Source organism: Phaethon aethereus, assembly GCF_964289735.1.
Source record: "Phaethon aethereus genome assembly, chromosome: 2".
Lineage (NCBI taxonomy): Eukaryota > Metazoa > Chordata > Aves > Phaethontiformes > Phaethontidae > Phaethon > Phaethon aethereus.
This window is the reverse complement of record NC_138582.1, coordinates 72,677,294-72,698,422: the sequence shown is the minus strand read 5'-3', so window position 1 is coordinate 72,698,422 and position 21,129 is coordinate 72,677,294. Positions and strand designations below refer to the sequence as shown.

General features: G+C 36.4%; 1 protein-coding gene across 1 annotated transcript in view; it reads right to left on the bottom strand.

The window, feature by feature from the left end:
- LPCAT1 (lysophosphatidylcholine acyltransferase 1) overlaps window positions 1–21,129 on the bottom strand; it is a 67,927-nt gene that overhangs the window by 29,287 nt on the left and 17,511 nt on the right. Inside the window, 6 exon segments of the mRNA XM_081996553.1 lie at window positions 1,540–1,622; window positions 5,390–5,444; window positions 7,885–7,919; window positions 13,191–13,249; window positions 15,770–15,830; window positions 17,369–17,481. Of these exon segments, the coding sequence (XP_081852679.1) occupies window positions 1,540–1,622; window positions 5,390–5,444; window positions 7,885–7,919; window positions 13,191–13,249; window positions 15,770–15,830; window positions 17,369–17,481 (406 nt within the window).

Here is a 21,129-nt window from a genome sequence, read left to right as displayed (position 1 = left end):
TTTTGGCTATGTTGATGTTATTTTAACTGGTCTACAATAATCCACGGTATCCAGGCGTTGGCATTCTGGTTTATTCCCATCTGCATTTTAACTTCAGAACTTTGATATCCAAACATTTTTTTTTTCTTTCATATCAACACAGCATCAGCAGCTCTTTCTTCACCTTAAAGCAAGCCATATTTGCTATCCCCCATTCTGCCAGTCTTCTCTTTAGACCTGCATCTCACTTCTGTTACCCCAAATGCCTAATTCTTTAGAGGTATGAAAGAGAAACAAAAGGAAGAGGAAAATAATCTCTCTTCTCCTACGCACACATAGAAGAGGAAGTTTTCAACATGCATGTAAATTTCTATAGACTTTCAAAATTTCTCCTTATACCACACAATCCCTGTCATCTGATTGAAGCAGAGTTTGGATTGAAGGTTTTATAACACAGCCTTCTATCCAAAGTCTAAGGACAACACTTTTATGTAGCGTCAGCTGACTGTCTTAAGTGAACTACAAAAGTCTTTGAGGCCACTGCAACTGTAAGACAGGTTGATTCACACAGATCCTTTTGGTTTTTTCCTTCGTGAGAAATGTCCTTTCATACAACAGCTCAAGTATTGATATATTGTTATATTATAGACCCAATATCTTTAAGGAAACTCACAGAGCTGGGTTCCGCGTACAAACCAGGGAAAAATTACCAGTTTCAATTTACAAACTGGCCTTTGGTTGAAACTGGTAACTTAGAAATGGAAGAAAAGTTACTCAAAGGAAATGAAGATTTCACAAGTTCTTTCAAAATTAGGAGTAGAAAGATTCATAAATCCCTTCAAGAGTTAATAATGATCATAGACCTGAGCGTTCTCTGTAAATACTGAAAAGAACATCTACTGACTGATGGAAGATTTACTGACACAACAAAAAATGAACAAATGAGAGGTTAATCAAAAATACAACAAAAGAGAATGAAGGTCTGCATATTCAATGTTGGCTTTATTATACATTATCGGTAAGTCTTGCAAGTGTTCTCACACTAACATTCAACTTCAATTAGTCTGCATTGTATCAGTGCTCTATTTCCAACAGAAGCAGCTTTCCTGTGCTTTACAATTTGAAATAACCACAGGCTAACAATGAATACATGAAACTATTCTTAACCTCATTAAAAAGTCATAGCTTAAAATGCAACCTCAATAGCACAAAATTCAGTTACATTCACTTCCATAAAATTCAACTATACCTTTCTCCCCAGAAGACTTAATACCCAGAGCAGCAAGCAGAACTGGCTTGTTATATGAAGACATGTTAAAAAAAAACAAACACAAACAAACCAAAACCATGGACTTCTACAGTACCTGTTGTATTTGTGGCTCCCTGGCCTCCTCAGAGAGGAAGGCAACTGCTATATAAAAAGTTTTGTATATGCTACTGCAGACTACAAGCTTCTTTGCAAGCAGGCAACTACACTGACTCACTCAATTTCATGACATTTTCTTGCTCCTAAAATTAAAATTACACATCTATTTTTATTCCATATTACAACATACTTACTCTGCCATTACAAGCCTGACGTTATTGGCATATAACACTGGATTTTTTCTTTCTTCTTCTGAAGGAATATACACTGGTAGAAACTGCATAAAAAGAACTGATTATACCATGAATATTTAACATTTTAAACAATATCTGTTATAGCACTATGGTGAAAAATGTACACAGTTTGTTGTCACTTACAAAATTGTATTAACATAAGGACTATAAAAAAATTTAAAAATGAACTCTTAAATGCTTAAGCATGCATCATACTTCTAGAAATTCATATAATGGTGACTCTGCTCATTTCTTACCTCATGGAACCTAAGTAGAGCTTTATCTTCCTTTTGTAAGTGTGACCAGGAATTTTAAAATAATTTAAAAACATTAGCATTTTCGTGCACAAACTTTTCTCTTACAGCCTGTATTGTTCAGCTCTTTACAGATAACCAAGAAAAGTTGGTTTGAACTGCTGCAAGAACATTGTTCAATAGCTTAAACATTAAGAATTCAAATTCTCAGGACATCAGGTATTTACTGTTCCCCTTGCACATTTTGAAATCATATATAACTGCTTAATGTACACATCAGAAGTGTTTTTATCTTCTGTTGTTGGAGGTTTTGAAAAATTTCTCCTTCAAATTGGACACTGGATATTAATACTCAAGTGAAAAAAAAAATTCTAAATAAATGCAGATGGCCACAGAATCACAGAACAGTTGAGACTAGAAGGGGAAAATTAAGCCAGAACTGCTAGAGACCTGCAACAGAAAAGGCAGCTTTCAGAATGGTACGGCCTATATTATAAGACCTTCCAGCTTTTGGCTATGTTTTTAAGTACTTACTGAAATATGATGTAAGCCCCAAGATCATGGCCAGTCTCACCTATAAAAACCCTCAAAACATCCCATTTCTGCCAAATAACTAACTTCTCAGATGGAAGGAACAAGAAGGAATCACTCCAATTCTAACCCCTGCTCAGTACCAGACAGACAATTCCCTTAGTAGTGCACTGCAATGAGATATTTACGCATTAAGTGAACAAAATGTTTGTAATGCTGTAGGAAGCTGATGAAGTAGAAACCAAATCTGTAATAAGATTAGTTGTATTTCACATAATTACCTATCTGTAATACAAAGTGGGAATTATGATCCTGAAATTTCACACTGGTCTTTAAAAAAAAGAAAATAAGAATGGGGGAATGAATATAAAGTTTATCATTTAAGCAAATACTTCTCCATAACTATGAAGTTAGCTGTATTTTCAGAATCACATAATGGTATGATCAGCAGTACCCAAAATGCTGTCATTAGATGTTTGTCTAACTGTTTCTTAGAAGTATTCAGTGATGGACAAATCTTTAATTTATTTTGGGGTTTGCTACACGTTTCCCTCTGTGCACCACTGCAGTTGAAAACATACAACTTCTGTCTACTAGGTTGACAAGCAGGTATGCCAGCCTGATGTGCTGTAATATATGAAAGAACAAAGACAGTGAAGCTAACAGAGACAGAAAGATTGTTCCTTCAAGTTCCAAGCACAATTCTATTTCTTTTACTTCGAGTTGCAAACTACTATCAAGCCATTCATCCAAACACAGGACAAGTTTGGATATGAGGTGATTTCAGAGGTGTTATACATGTCTGTGCCTAACTAGACAGAAATAACAAAATCATTTCAGCACCACTAACAGAACTAAGCGAAGAACTCCCAGCTGCTGCAGACTGTGATGGATGTATAAACACTGAAGCTGACACACCAGCAAAACAAACTGACATGAGCCAAAACAAACTACATGTGGAGATGATCACATACCCTTTCTTCCTCACAAGACTGCTTGCATGTCAGTTCGAAACACAGGATGGATGGATGGGTGGGCCAATATTTATAGTAACCTACTATAAATTCTACATAGATGCTTGCTTCTCAATATACATACTGGATGACATGTATAATATGCCAGAACATACATTATATGCAGAGAAGCACAGACTAACAAACTTTGGATCCTGATTGCTGGCTGTTAGACCTTACAAGCTATCATTTAATCAAAAACATACTGAAGTTGTGTTGTTTTGCTGTACGTCTCCCCGAGTTACTGGATTTTCAGCAGTAATTCTGGTATAAAGGCTGGTTGGTATTTGCCAGTATCTCTGTGCTGATGGAACAAAGCAGGAATAAATGCCAATAAACTTTGGAGACCAGAGAAAAACATGACTTTGAACACAGAACAACTAATTTTTCTGCCCTCTATGTTCCTAAATCTGCAGCACTTCCTTACAAAAACAGATTCAACAAGCAGCTCTCAAGTACTCTGCCTCATTCTTACAAGCAGCCTTGCAAAGAAGTCTGCTCTTCTACCTTCTGCCAGCTCTTTCTTTAGCATGGAGTATTTCAGAAAGTCACTAGCTGCTTTTTTTTTTTTTTTAAAAAAGACCAAAGATATAACTTGTCCTTGTGCAGGTTCTGTATGTGCTACAGAAACTCAGCATCTGCTAGCAGCTGCTGCCTCAAAAATCAAGAAAGCTCAGCAGTGTTCACTTCTGTGTGAAAGAACCCATTTTACTTGCCAAGGGCAGAAAACCATGTTCCTGAGATAGAGTAAAAATCCTGCCAATCAGCTGGGTTTGTCTTATCCCTGCATGAGGCAGTCACTAGCTGTCCCTTCTGGCCACTGTTTTGGAAATAAGATATTTTTTTTTTTTTTTTAAGATACTATTAATATTAGCTGAAAATATGCAACTGAAGTTATTAACACAAACTGCAAATTTCTACAATAGATACAACTGTTCAGTGGCTGGTATTTCATGCATTTGTTGTTTTTGAGAAGAATTTATAGCGTAAACAAACACAGAACATAGCAATAATACTGTGATTAGAATATGTTTTATCACAGAATCACTAGGTTGGAAAGGACCTTCAAGATCATCAAGTCCAACCATTAATCCAGCGCCATCATGTCCCCTAAACCATGTCCTGAAGTGTCACATCCACACGTTTTTTGAACACTTATGTTACTGCTGTAACATATATATGTATGTAAATACGTAATAGTTCTTCCTACTAATTTACCCTGCCATCAGTAAGACAGAAGTAATTTAACTTCATTAAATAACTTCATAATTTTAAAACTTAAGTAAAATAACTGCAGAACATCTGTCAAATATCCTATATAACACCTTTAAGACACCATACTTCACAAAAATGTAATTACTTTCTGTAAAACGCATAAGGACAGCAATTTAAAAGGAAAAATTTTAATTGTTTTTGCATTTTCACGATAATAGTCTTCAGCCTTAGGATCACATAGTGTTTTCCTCAAAACAAAGTTAAGAATATATATAAAAGCATTTTCTTTGGGTTTTCCAATTTCACATTCTGAACAGTGCAGCCTAATAAAAAGGTTATTTAATATGTCTGGCTAACTTATCTGGCCTATCAGAAGCCACCTACAATGATTCTTCTCTAGAAGATAGTCCTTAGTTTGGACATCAGCATTCACATACTTGGATATTTAACACACACAGTTGGTATACCAGCTGGAATAGCAATCAAGTGGTTAAAAGACAAGAAATTTGTTCACGAAAGACTCTTTTAACAGAGTCAGAAATCTATCTGCTCAATTTAAGTGAATAAGAAAGTGAAGTCTTAAGCCAAGTGGAAAACTGTATTTTGTTATTCCATTTTTAGGCTACATTTTCAGATACATTTTGGACAAATGGCTTCTGTAAGTGGTATTTTAACCTGTTTTTACAGACTGTGTTAACATATAAAGTTTGAATACAAACTGTCACTGCAGAATGAAGTACAATATTATGTATTCTGATACTGCTCAGAATGCACTGGGTGTGTTTTTTTTTTACTGACCTCAATTTCCACAGAATTGTGAAACTGACACAAAGTAAGCCACAGAATTTCTAACCTAAAAGGGAAAAAAAAAAAGGAAAAGTATGGAGGAAAAAAATGTACATGTAGTGCAACAGTCGTACTTTATGCTCCAAAGTCTTCAAGTAACATTCCTACTTGTAGGTACATTCATATTCAGATTCAAAATTAACAGAAATGGTCTTAGAGAGTACTTCTATACATTAGATTCTGTAAGGTGGAACAAGAGCAGTTGCATCCTAAAACATACCCAAAAGCAGGAAAACAAGCAGTAATAATACAGGTACTAATACATTCAGTAAGATAAGATGTATGCATAGTATATAAAGAAAGATTAAGTCTGTTTCAGGAAAATGCTGCATTCAGCAGAGTTGACAAGATTAATTATAACCACTAAGATTTTATCATTACCTTGGTTTGGAATTAAATTTCATTATACTTCAGAAGTTTGTTAATGAAATGCAGCACATGTGTTTTAGTAGTCCAGGACACAAGATACTGGAATAAACTTGACCTTAGAAAGCTGTAAGATTCAAATCCAGGAAAGGATTTAGTAAACCTAAATTAGGGAGCAGCGTCAGTAGCTACATTTTATACAGTAGCTAGATAGTTACAGCAGTCAATCACTGTTGAGAGGAGGGCTGGTCAAAATCCTCTTAGGCAGATAAAGTGCAGTTCCTATAAGCAATACCTTACTCATTTAGCAATACACTCATTCAGGGCTGTAGTACTTCCCTCCTACTTTCTCACTGAACTTCCAACACATTAAAGCAAAGAAAAGGAACAACAATGGAACTTGTGATTTGAAGTTTACACCACTGACAGAAAACATGAAAGTCTGGTTTGTAGGTCCTTGTCCAAGAGCAGTAAAAATCCCCGTTAAATTACAAGGACACTTTTCTCTCTGCCAACTCTCTGTAATCCTTAAAGATTAAACTTGTCACATTACTTTCCATAAGTGGAAGAAACTGTATAGTTTCCATGTGACAAGCTTTCAATCCATTTATAGGCTACAACAACTTTGAACAAACAGAATAGTCCTGGATACTTCAACATTTCCAGATTAAGTTTTGGCTAACAGTATGACTGGAGAGACATGTGCTGAGGAAGTAGAAGACTATCAGTTTTAACAGTATTTCCTGTTAAGACATCAGAAATACATTTTTAGGTCATTCTGGAGAATTAATCCTAATTAAGTAAAGCTGTAATTTAAACTGACCCAATGAATTTGCATAATGTCACATGCTACCTCAGATTCTGATTCAGCTTTAATTTAATTTAACCTTATTAGCAGAGGTCAGCACTTCCAAATAAGGGCTTTGTACACATTAAAGTGATCTGAGGCAACCTACAAGTTCCCTCCCTCTTCTTCCTCCCTCTGTGTGTTCTTGACTCCTCAGGTAGGGCACTAAGCTGGAAGTAAGCTACTCACCTTTCTCCCCTCTGCCTGAGTGAATTTGCTAGATGAACTGTAGTGCAAATGCAAGAGATAGGAACTCACAAGGAGAGAACAGAAATCTCTGCATGCAGTAAATGCTGTACCTACCTACTTTAGACACTATCACAGATTCACCTACTTCCAACATGATGATTTAACTGAAAGCTGAACCTTTAAAAGTGATCCTCAAGTCTCCACATTTAGACATGTCCTTAACTAGGCCTGGTTCCCAGACCATTTGAAGGTGCAAAATTAATTGACAAAATTCTAAATTACTTGAATCTTGGCTAATCCCAATGGTTTCCTCATTACTACTACAATATAGGATCTCAGATGGGACATTCAAAACAATAGCTCCCAAGGAGAAGGCTAATGGCAAGCCATTAACCATAGAATCAAACTCCCCTTTACTTAGGGTTCAAAATTTCTTGGTTTTATCTTCATCTAAACATTTCTGAATTTCTACTCCAACTCCAACATGAAAATAAGGCCTCCCCAATTTTTTTTTTAAACAAGTAAGAACTGCTTTATTTAGTATTTTACATTACATGCATTTCTTAAGGAACCTTAAAAAAAAAAAAAAAAGTTGCATTCAGTCGAGATAATGAAAACAGTATCTCAAAATTCCCTGAGTGGGTTGACTGTTTCAGTGGGACTAGACCAATTTCAAACAACAGCCGTACAGATTTTATACAGAAACACACCAAATTGATTTGCAGGCAATGAAATACATAGAGCAGAAGTTGTTTTACTTCAGCTACTTGGCTAAATAGAAGAAAAAAAAAATTGGAATAAAAACCTGAAATCCATTCTGCAAACCACCAAAATCATAGCAGCAGAATTACACCGTTTCTACCTGGATTGCTCTAACTGTATGTTGTCATCATTAGGAAATAATAGATAAAAGACACAAATTAATTCCAAGGAATAATCCAATAACCAGCAATTACTACTTGAATATATATACCTATAAGACATGTAAATAAAAACAATGAAGGAAAGCAATCATGATATAAGCAATAAAACGTAAACCACTTACGCTCCTGGCCCTTGCCACGTCCATGTGATTGTATCCTACGAAAAGCAGCATGACAGTTGCAATTAATTATTGTATTTTAAACTTTAGTTACATTATAGATAGTAGAACTGACGACATAGGACTAAAAGGTTTTCATGGAAACTTCAGTGCCCTCTTTGCAGAATTTTGTAGCCCCAGTAGGAATCGGCCTATCTTTTATGTAGCTAGGAAATACCCAGTAATCCAGCTTGTAAACACAGAATATCTGTATACATAAAACATTCAAAGATCCAGGGATTCTTCAAATGCTCTTAGCCTTGGAAAAGAAAGTTATTTACTGTAAACTGATGTTCCTTGATATGCATTGTCCATGTGTATTTTCCTAACCCAGCCTGTTCCAACAGAGTGTCCCTCAAGTGTCCCTACACTTTACTTGGATCTCCCAGCAACAGATATAACACTGTAACACTACTGAAGTGTCTGGAACCTGTAGGGATGACTGAAAGGAAGTCAGCTCAACTGACATGAAGCAGCAGGACAAGTAAGACCTTATGTCTTACCTTAAAACAGTATTTTTCCAGTTGCCTTTACTCACAGATGGCATACATCCACCTGCCTGATCCAAGAATCAAAAGGTACGTTATAAGACATCTAAACCCACCAATTTGCTCTCAGGCAAGACCAGCATGGGTCATCAGATGGCTGAGATGAACAGTGTGTAAAACAGTAAGAGAGGACAAATAGCAGTGAAAAAAGTGAACAAGATGCAAATAGCAAAAAGGGAACAGATCTGGAAAGGAGTGACGAGAAGAAATATGACAGCAAAAGGTCATCAAGTTTTTAACTGTAAGACGAAGAAACAGCATAGGAAAAAACTTGGAAATTATATTTAAGTGTAGAAGTGAGAATCCAAAAACCTGAAAATGAGTTCCAAGCTACTGTTCTGACCAACTGGGAAAAAAAATGTACAAGTCATTAACAGAAACACAAGACGACTCAGTAAATTAAGGTTTCTAAAAGACCGTATCAGAAAGATATTTCTATCAACCTACTGAAAATGTTCCAGTTCAGTTCTACGCTATCACCCAAAACCATTTTAGAGCATTTAGGTGATCACATGTGCCATGAGCTTGAAAAATCAAGTCAAACTCCTGTTTTAATTACCATTTAGAGCAAAAGGCTGTCACAAGTGAAAATGAAAGCAAGCAACACATCCATAGAAGATGAAAAATGTGATTAATGTGACAGATCAACAGCTTGGAGTAAGTTAAATATATCATGAAGGACTACTAAAAATTTAAATATTGACTTTCAACAATTATTTTAAATCAAACAAAATATGATAAAGAACAATTCTATCTTCAGCAATCAACATACATGCATGAAAATAGACTTCTCCATGTAGTCATCTTGTAGAACTTCAATGTCTATAGTTTTACTGTTAAACTGTTTCTGGCAATTTTGATGTCTCTGATAATACTGCAAGTAAACACATTATGGAGTTTGTTTTTTCCACAGGGAACTTTCATTTACAAATCCTGACCATTGCAATGTAGATAGTTGGTAATTTCTCTAATCAGAAACTACATCTGCCATATAGAACAACACAGCACTACACATATACCACTCAGCGCTCTAAACTGTAACAGTGCAGAAGGAGACAAACAAAAAAGTGAACTCTATACAGGTACCTTGCCTGGGCAATGAAACTGAACAGCAAATAGGTATTTTCAGAATCCAGCCGTTGGGCTGGCTAGCTGGCACGACAAACTCAAGTAAGCCATGTGTCTATCAACAATCCTGTGAGAAATTACAGTGTGAATGTCACAGGAGAAATGCATGCTTTTTCTCATTGAGAACATCAGGATGCACCAGGGATGACGACTAAATGCTAGGTAGTAGAAAACAGGATTCTGTCCTGCAGGAGGCACACCTAATTTGTAGGAGACTCCTGCTAGCATATGAATATTTTTTATTATAAAAACAGCAAGCAGAAGACAGGAAGTGGTATTTTCTGTATCTAGTTTAGATACCTTTTAAATTTATCACAGTTACCAGCTTATGCTTATGGACAGCATTCACTTTGATAGCATTCTGAGTACATTTTGAAACTTTCACATCTAGGTAATGACTTGTTTGAATTGTGTGGAAGTACCTCTTCCATATAATTTGTATTTGACACAAGAAGATACTGCGTATCATGCCAAGCTTCAAACAGCACACTGGCTGTGTTTTCACATGGTCAATCAACCCTGATACACCAAAGCTGCACAAGAGATGCTTCCAAACCTTTTATCAAATAGCACAGTTACCTGTAGGAGACATTTGGACATAAAAATACATTTTAAATGTCTCTGATATTTAAACAGGTATATAGCCTTTCATAATTACCAGCACTCTGACAGAAAATACAAATGAAAGAAAAGCTGTATACATAAAGATTATAAAGTATACATAAGGATTACTGTAGAGCCTATGGATGGAGACATCAGAGCATTTCTTTTAATTAGAATATAGGCAACAGCTGTCTAGCATCCAATAGGCAAAATATAAAGATAAAAATATAAAAGATAAACAGAAGCAAATTTCTAATTTCAAGTCTAAACAACATTTTAAGCCTTACAATTTCTTTCTCCTCATGCATCAAGAGGAGCAACATACTAACATACTACTCCTAAAGAAACAGCGACACCGGACCAGAGGCATCATCTACTGGAAACGATCACAAGCTCAAAGAAGAAAGGTATTCAGGGGCAACCCTGACTAGAGGAAGAGTTCTTCATGGCAACCAGAACTAGATTCATTTGGTAGAAGAGAAATGAATTTATATCATCATTTTTTGCCACATTTCAGTCCACTGCAGAACAGTATAGTACTTTACCTAGTTCTTGAATACAGAACAAGGAAACAAACATGTAAGAATGCATACACCTACTACATTCACCCCAGGCTCTGATCTCCGAAAGCCTCCCAAAACAGTCAGCTGCATTCAAGTCCAAGGCTGTTCTCATCTGTACTGTAGAACTCAGAGCTCTGAAGGCACAACAGAGCAGGCAGTTCAAGCTAAAAGCAGTGGGGTGACTGCATACAATGCACATCTGGAAATCACTGGCTAAGCAAAAATCTTAAGAAACTCCTTTCTAAACCTAAAATTATAATATGCAGCAGTCAAACCAGGCAACAAACAGGAAGCCAGAGACAATTAAAGTTTGTTAGAAATGCCGTCTTAGTGTATGAAAAACAATGGTTTTGTTTTTGCTATCAAAATATCTCCCTACTCTGTTGTTCTTACTTGCTACCTAACCAAAGTAAGTCTCACCTTCATATATCACATCATACTCCTCCTTCTAACATTGCTGAAATTCTTCCACAGCCCCCAAGCTAATCTAAAAATTAAATAGTAATAGCAATTTTGCTCCCCCCCCTTTCACGCTTAGTCAAAGTAGACCTTAGGAGGTTAAATGACTCAGTAAGGCACTGAAAACCTAAGTGTTTTACTTTTTCCTAACACTTTTAATTGCTGTGAAGTTCCATACACAGGAACTCTGTATATGGAACACAGGCAAATTCTGATGGATACCTACATAAAATTTTCAGTTTCTTTTATAACATTTTGCAAGAATATTAAAAAATAATAAAGTTTTCATTAAAATTTACATTGATTTACCTCACTATAAAAAGATCGTGATTTCTGTTAATAGAGGATTAGGAATTTTTAATATTAGTTTACCACCACTGCCTATTATGTACTACAAGCAATAAGCACATTTCAATATGAAAATGGATTTTTGAAGATACTTGCAAATTAATGTTTGATAGCTCTATATTGTTTGATATTGTTTTAAGTAAGTTTACTATTAACCAAAAATAACAAGGTATATTAAGCATGACATAAGGCGTGTGCATTTTTGCAACTTAAACTGGCAATGTTTAGAAATACATTTAGAAAAGAATCTTTCTTCTTGAAAATAAAACTATTATGTAATGAAAAGTCCCAGGCAACCTGCTACAACGCACTTAATACTATGAGAGCATAGTACTTGTCAAAGCATCTGCAAAGATAGTTTTTGGGTTTGTTACTGCAAACTAGTTGACTGCCATCACAGCTTGTCTCAGTCAAAAGCAAATAGTGGTCTACGTATATTAACTTTGCTTAGGTTTTCTTCTTTAATCAAGCATATGTTTCATATCAACCTGTAAATTGACAGAAAGAACAACAGATGGAAATACTTTTAAACATAAGCACTCAGGTACCAAAAGGAAAAAAAAAATCCTTCCGTAGATCAAGGAGGTTTTTAATGCAATAGTCAGAGAGAGATAACATGAGATCTTCTGACTTCACATGCATCAGCGAAGAGGCAAGATAGACCTTATTCTACTTCTGACACTTCCCCCATCCTCCCCTATGTAACTTGAATTTTAGAAGGGGGACAGACTGGACCTGAAAATAGCCCCAGAGGGCTCAAAAAGAAACTTCAAGTTTAAAAGCTATCGAAGTTCACTAAGAAGCATCTTCCAACTAACTAAGGAATGTAGACAGACAGGATTCTGTCTGCAGTAGGACAGGAAAGTATCTATATCAGGTAAACTGAGTAATAATAATTTTAAAAAAATCCTTCTTCTGTGCTTTCCTGTAGGCTTGATCTTGAAGCAGATCAAGTGAGCTTTGTCATCATTTGTTTGCCTCTATCTTTACAAGCATTTGTAACAACTGTTTAATTTAGACATTGTAAACAAACTATAATTTGCATGTATAATTTACGTGAATCTGATTTATGTTGAAGGACTACTCCAAATTAGCTAGTGTCTACCATTCACTGTGCACTTGGCTAAGGAATGTAAAACATGGATGATGAGACACATTATAAAGGTGGCAAGGTCCCCAACACATTATCCTGTTATCATTTAGCTAGTTGCATTAATTTGTGACTAACATCCCCACAGGCAGGAGGTGCAGAAGCATCTTCCAGCAATAAATGGTATTAAGAAAACTCTCCGGCACACACTGCAGCAACAGGGAGTAGAGGGGAACACAGATCCTAGACAGAAGTTTTTATTTGTCTTGTCATTTGTACAGTACTTCTTCTAACAACCTGAATAACTATCAGAGCACTGTTTTAAAGGAGTAACCTAATAAAAGCAGAAACATTTAAACTGTCTCAGTTAAGACTATTTATATTGCTAGCGGCTTAAGGAATACATACTTATCAATAAGGATTTATTAACACTTCCCTAATTTTTAAACCTAATTATCTAACCTAAAAGATTACAGAAGTGCCAACATATTTAGAGGAAAATGCCTCATATTTACTGCAAGCTGAACTTACCAGTTTGTTTGGATAACGTAAAACCACTGGCTGTACAGGAACTCCAGGAATAAATGCTCCTAGAAGGCACATATGGCATATCATTACTTTATAGTGCATTTTGGTACAGAATAAATTTATTGTAGTAAAGAAAAAAAATGAATACAATTACTAGGCTGATGTGCATAGGAATTAGTTGATAGTGAAAAAATAAGCTCCAAAAGCATCCCCAGAAGTAATCTAGAGAGCAAGTACTGAAGAATGACAATGTATACCCACCTTTTCAGAAGATAAATTAAGAATGCTTGCTTGCATTCTCTAAATTATTGCTACTACTTACATAAATTGTCATGTACAGAAGTCAAAGCCCAGGACAAAATTCAGCTTGATAAATGATTAAAAAATAAAAGTATGTGCCAGATAGTTAGTTAAGTCAATACATTCCCTGTGGTCAATAGTATTTTTTGGTGAAGAACGTAAGCTTTCTTATGTAAAAGAAGCCTTCTATTTTTAGCTGAGCAATGTTGACTTATAGGAAATTTATCATCTCTGAAGTAACAGAATTAATTTAACTTATTTTCTCCTACCTTAAGGCCCCTCAGAAAGGCTTGTTTATTCTGTAGCGATGGAAAAATCTAATAGTTAGAAAGTAGAACTACAGCTATTGTATAGGAGTATCGCTTCATTTCATATGAAAATTATAGTTCTGATAAATAAGTAGCAGAAGATCTATAAATGTCACTTGCTAATGATTTTGTTGGTTTCTAGCACAAAAATTGGGTAAGCATGATAACTATCTTGCTCAAGATTTCTCCAAGTATTTTTTGTGTGAAAACAATTAATAAAGACAGTCTTCAAAATATGTTTTTTTATAGCAATTTACAAAGTTCCGCCTAATGTTTTGATCAAAATTAAGAACTGAAAGATGGAAGTATACTGCATTCTTAGCATTACATTTGCTTCACAGAAAAATTGCATAGTTGTAAAAGAAGTAATTGTTAATTTAGAATGAACATCTTTAAACAAAAGTTATCTGAATGGGATCCTGCAGAGATGTGGTTCTTGGCCCAGTGGTACTTTCTATTCAGTCTCCAAGAACAACAGCCTAAGCAACTTTTGAAAGAATCCGAAGATGACAAAATCTGAGTCGTTGATGACAACACCACCATTTAAAGAAGACTAGACTAGCTTGCCCTGTATGACTAGCTTGCACAAAGACAAAACCAAAAAACTGTGTAGTAAGAACAAGCAGTGTAGGCCACATGAGTGGAATGGGAAAAGGCATCCTGAAAGTAGTTACTTGAATAGACATCTAAAGTAATTTGATGTAAGCAAGGAATTTTGAGGCAAATGATTTCTGGGAGGCTGGATGGATACAGAAGCAGGTTCCAGTAGGAAAAGTGAGAGATAGTCAAGAGGCACGTACCAGGCCAGAGGAGAGGGATTTGAGGTGGAAAGTATATGGTGCTTGGAATGTCTACGGCTCAGAGGAAGGGCAGGAAATCAGGGCTTTAATGAAGGATTCTGGCTGTTTTTCAAAGCATGGCCAGGATCCAGGTGGAAAGAGAGTGAGAGAGAGAGAGTAAAGAGCAAAAGAAGCGGGTGTTCTCCTAACCACCACTCATTCATCTAAACAGGTATGAGCTGAGAGGGAAGGAAGAAAAACTTTTTGAATGTTTGTTCAGGAGACAATACTGAGATTCCTTCAGCCAAATGAATCAGTGCAAGGAATCACAATGCTGACTCACTGCATGATATTCTAATAGCGAAATGTAAGTTGTAAGCAACATAAAATGTAAGACAGACATTAAGACCAGAACACAATGAGCTAGGCAGAAACCTAGGAAGAGTCAAACAACACATTCACAACCGCCTCACTCACTGCAACCTCCTCATTCACCACCTCCATTTTAATTCTTATTAATTTTACATTAAACATTGGTGGTTCACTGCAGTATTGGCATTTCTCCCTATTGTAATCGCAGTTTACAGCTGCAACAATGTTCACTGTATACCCTCTACTAATTTGATAAGCTAGAAGGGAGATACTAACTGAAGACATCTTAGAATGTGGATGTTAAATACAAAAATATTGTAAAAAATGACAGCCTCTGTAGCAAGTGCTATACTGACAAGATTCTTATGCCATCTTCACCAGAATGCAATTCAACAGGAGAGTTCAAGAGGAATCAGCCACCTACAACACGGCAACAAATGCTGCAGCAGCCTGAAATAGACACACACTGATACCCTAAGCTTCACAGTGTATCTAAATACTGCATGAAAGACCCAAAAAAGGAAATGGAGGGTGCAAGAAAAAAAGGAAAAAGACAACCACAAATAAAAACCCATTTTGAAACATTAGTTCTCCAGCTCACGTGCATTTCAGAAGTCAAGAAAAACTCTGAATTATCTAAAATGTTTTGCTCAACAATGGAACTACAATCCTTTTGTAACATCAGAAAATTTCTACTCCAATTCCACCCTACTGCAAGTTTTTTAACTTCTGCAACAGCAAGCAAATTACAATGCAAGTGGTATTTCAGAAAATGTTACAAGAACATTCTGTAGAGAACAGAGAAATTACCATCAATACCTACCAGGCTTGAATGTAATTAGACAGGATCGGTTTGTGCAAGTGCCCTCTGGGAATATCATTATCTTGAAGTAAAAAAAAAAGTTGACTTTTAAGAAATATTTCAGTGTGGATTTATTTATAAACACATCTTTTCAAAGCTAACATTAACTGTTTACAGTAAAAAAAGTTTTCAGGGAAAAACAGTTCAGTTAGACTAAAAAAAAAGATAGGGCTCAATAAAGTAGTCAAGTACAGTTCTGTCTTAATAGTCAAAATATTTTTCTTTATCTTTGAATTTGCCTCTCTCTTGATCTCTGATAATAATTCCATTCGACTGGAACATGGACAGTGACTAGAAACACTTGTGAGTACTGCAAGAGAATTTTCACAAAAGGTTTTGGTGCTGGTAAAAATACCACATTCTCTTTTGTACCAAGACAAAATTCCTGCTCCCAAGCTACCTGCTTACAAGCTAAGAAAAGGAATTTTTTTTTGCATTTCTTACTTGGCATGTGCACAGATGTCAGAATGATAAAGGCTGAAAATATCTAAACAGAATTCTAACAATGCAAAAAATGCTCAAGTTGAACCAAATTCAGAGGAAGAGGTTAGACTGTAAAAAAAAAGTTTTGGACAGCAAAAAGCTAAGTACTGCTGAAAGTCTGTCGAGTTACAGAATGACATATTTAAAGGAAACAGATACATATCGTAAGGGGACAAAGCAATAGACTAGAATGAACATTACTAGTTTTATTGCCCACTCTGGTACTAGCTTGCTAGATATTCTGGAAATCACTTCAGCTCAGTTTCTTCATCTGTAAGTAAGAATATTTACTTTTTAAAGTGCTTTGAAATCTATTGATAAAAGTCATGATGTGAAAGCTATATATCGCCTTTCCATCACATTGTTTATAACTGTTTATAATGTTTCTGTAGCCCAGTATGCAGACCTAACCACTGTAGTAATAACAATGCCATAAAAGAAATACTGTTATCTTAATCTCAAAAATTCACAAGAATGCTTTAAGTTTTCAAAATAATCACATGCTTCTAGAAAACTGAGGCCTTAGGTAGTCATCCCTTCCTTCCCATCACCCTCTTCCAAGGCACATTATAAATAGTCATATTTCAGGTGCAGAAAAAACCCTGAGCCACTTATTTTAGCAATGTTTTCATTATGTGGTCCAATACAGGTGTACTCCAGTTACTGGAACATCTGAATTGCTTGGGCTGTCTTGGCCAGTATTGCATCTCCAACAATGACAGTATGTCGAAATCTTGAGAAGAGCAAGAACACACAATACTCCCCCCAAGGTATTCTACTGAGCACCTGATTATTTTCTTCTTGGAGGATGTTTTAAACCTGCTGTGGTCTGTCCATTTAGTATCACTTAATAGAGCTGTATTCCCATGTACTTACCCAGTCTCCCCTTGAAACATTTCAATGAAAAACTAGTGTTTTGTACAGATGAGAATCTTACATTGTATCTTCTAGAAAGAAGGGGGGAAAGCCCACTTCCTACAAACTACCTAAAGCATCCCACAAAGAAAAAACTAAACTGCTGATCCAAAGCCTGGAAATCCCAAATACCATCTGTCACACAGTAGTAGTATACAGTACCTGTGGCCATTTACCATCAGACTGAGCACGTCTCTTTATTTCTTCAACAGTTTTCCTGCGAGAATCCTGGTCTGACCGAGATACAAATACTGGCCGGATGTATTTGATTAGAGCTGAAGAGGAAGGAAAACAAAACCAAGCAAAACAGCCTTTATTTCATCTTTGTTTGAAAAAGATTCCGCCTCACCCCCCGTGGTCCTCTGGACAAAAATTTTGGTACAAGTACATAACTATTTTACTACATTACACTGCAAACTTAAATATTCAGCTGAATTATTGACGTTTTATTGAAATATTTTCATGAATTCCCATGAGGAAAACCATTTTCACAATTTTGGCATTTTGTTCAATTTTTAATAGACTAATACACATAATACACATATATTACATAATTTAAAACATGATCATACATATTATGCATAGTTTTCTGCAACAAAGCAGCTGTGGCTGACTACAGGCCATTTCCTCCTACCACAAAAATCTATAGCCACCCCCAATCCAGCAAAGTAGCAGGAACCTCCCAAGTAGTTCCAAAACACATTCTGTGGGTCAAACTGCCACTGTCTTTTAGAGTTTTTGTCTCCTATGACAGCTCAGCTTCACTGAAGATACACCAAAGACATTCCATACATGGATTATGTTATCTTTTCCAAAGAATCAGCATGATAAAAAAAAGCATGCTTATTTTCTGTGCTATCACCTGTTTGCCTGTTCCTCATACCAGATGAATCAGATCTCAAGCATCCTCTTCCTGGCTCAGAGGAAACCTCTTATACATAGCCAGACACAAAATGAGCGTGAGCAAGAACCAGAAATCAATCCACAATATCCTCTCTCCATGCATGTCCGTCACAAGGACATCAAGGCCCACTTAAAAACTAGTAAGTAGCATATACAACTCTTTTGCAGTGTCAAAAAGCACTATAAGAGAAGCATCTTCAAATATACTATTTCATGCTTTTAAGCAGGTTGTCTTCAAATACCTTTTTATCATTTTTGTATCTTGTAATCCTATTTGAAGGTTCAAGAGCCACTAAATCATTAGCTATTCTATTTGCCTAATACACAAATACAAAATACAGTTTTCATATTTCCAACTACGGCAAGATGAGTTCACTGACACTTGTTGTATAATCTTCTTTTGTCAAGGATAGACTTGCTGTGTTAATGGATCAGCCAGTGCTTAAAGTGTGAAGAAAAAAAACAGCATAAGGAATTACAGTCCTGTACTCAGCAAAAGCTGCTGATTCTGGTGTTACCCCATTGGCAGTTTAGTCAGCTCTCACTGAAATCTTTCTATGGTTCTGTGAAACTAATCTGTCACACCTTACAGCAAGTTTCCAAACATTCCGCCAGCCTCCGAAATACTGCTTTTATCCCACAAGCTGCCGAAGCTTAGGAGACAGAGAATATCAGAGAAAAGTTACGATACTCTTGCACTTTTTTCTGCGTGCCTGCTCTGAGACGATATTCACACAATAATGCTTGCTAGGGGAGCAAAGATTGTCATGGGCCAGCTGGGGTTACTGCTGTGGGAAGGTAAAAAAAAACCCAACCAACCAAAAAAAACTCCCTAAAACAAATCACAAAAACACCACATTAAAAAAAAATAGAAAAAACAAACAGAACAAGCAATAAACAATGCCAAAGAATCTATACTGGGTTTCATAACTCTTCATTTTGTTTCTTAGTAACACTAGTCCTCAGTTTCCCCTACTGCTGCATATTACTATTCTGTGGCAAAACAAACATTATCAAGTAAATGAAAGCAAAAAAGACTCAAACAGCCTCAACCTTCACACTGAAGTTTCTTTTACATTAGGCCTGAATAATGGAATTCAGGTTACTTCAGGCCAAGGAATGAACAAGATAATTCCAGAGCTCTGAGGCTCTTATCTGAGGATGCACTGCAAGCAGGGTCTTCTTAGTAACACATGAAATTAAGAAAGCAGATAGATTTTACTTAGGGCATTATGACAGAAACATCAGACTACAGACAACTTACTAATTCTGAATCTCTAATCACTAATGTAACCTACATCCGAAAACTGGACAGGCAAGCAGTGTTAACCTGGGAGTTTTACAACCTTCCTAAAAACAAGCTATTGCAATGTTACCAAGCTCTAAAATAACACACTGCAAGTTATCTTACAAATGGACACCACCACAAACAGCAAAACACCCACATGCAAAGAAAAACTGTTATGGTATTCCAAAAAAACAGAGACAACTGAAAGTTTGGTTTCCTATGGATTTGTCCTGCCTGTTGAATTACAGGCTGCAAGGTAAGTTCATTTCTTTTTTCTGGTTCAGACATTATTTTCATGCAGCTTGCAGAACTTAGTATCTTTTAAACTAATAGCTTTTTTTCAAACATGCATGAAGCCGTCACCATTTCACTCCATCCCACCAAATCTTAGCCTAATGGAGGGACAAGGTGATCACATTAAGGCTTACTTCCTTAGGGATCAGATTAAAAACCTGACAGAATTCTTGTTTTAACATTGAACAGTAACTTAAGATCCTGTAAGACACCAACTACCAGGCCTTAGTGGCTAAGTCCAACGATTTAAGTGAAATTGAAACTCATCAATAAGAAGCTGAAAGCACACACCAAGGGAAGACTAGCTCTGTACTTGCTTTTCCTCATACACTCTTTTCATAACCACTTTTGAAAACAGAGCACAAGGCTACACAGACCTTTACTCTCACCATATATTTTCATGTTCAGTAAACAGGCAGGAATCTGAAAATTGAAAGGCTGTACCAAGTTGGTCTGGGACAAGAAGCAGTCAGGAGCAGACCCAAAGGTCTGTAAAGAGAAGCTGAGAAACATACCAAAAATAGGTGGACTAGATGAGACTGTGGTCAGAAGTCAAAACATGGGGAAGCCTGGAGGCAGTACTGTAAGTTAGTATATGATGCAAGGATTAGGCAGGACTAGAGTAAAGCCCGAGCAGGAACAAAAAGCTGCATGCAAGAAAATGCTTGACAGCTGGCATACCGAGCGACTAAACGAAACATGCAAACTGTGTAATTGCTTAATAAACAGAACACAATCTTAACCTTCTCTTCTCATCAGTTTAACTGTCCAAGACTGATTGTAACCAGGTAGTAAAGACCATAGCTCAAGTATTCAGAGGTGCTGAAAGAGGTGCTGAAAGATGTGCTTGCCCATCTCATCTCACTCCATTAAAACCTCCCTTAAATTATATGTTCTAGTGGGTGATGGCAGAAAATCCCTCAGTTCACAAAACTGACCTTGCCGGTGTCATTATTCCAGCTTTTTCTCTAGCAGTGTCAGTCCTACTTGATGTAGTCACTCATCCCCAATTTCAGCTCATTACATACAGTCCTGAAGACAGGTGACAGATGCTGTACTCCCTCTCAGGCAGGTGACTGCAATTTAAACAGTACTGCCAGTCATTCATCAAATCCTCTGCCTTGCAGGGCAGCCAGAATGCTACAGATATGCTAACTGACAGCAAGTTGCTTTCTGCAGCACAAAACAGCCTTTTTTAAGACAGCCTGCAAAAAATCAGTATTGTTTTAATTAATTGCAGGGTGGCAGCTCCAACTGATTTCAGAACTGTAACTCCCATGCAATCATTTCAAGCACCATTTGATGTATAAGCAAAAAAGTTTCTGATGAGCTGAACACATACAATTGCTGTCAATGAACTTCTCAGGATAACAAGGGAAAAGAAAAAAAAAAAGTATTTCACCTGCCTATTTCCAGGCAAATGTTGGTGAGGAAACCT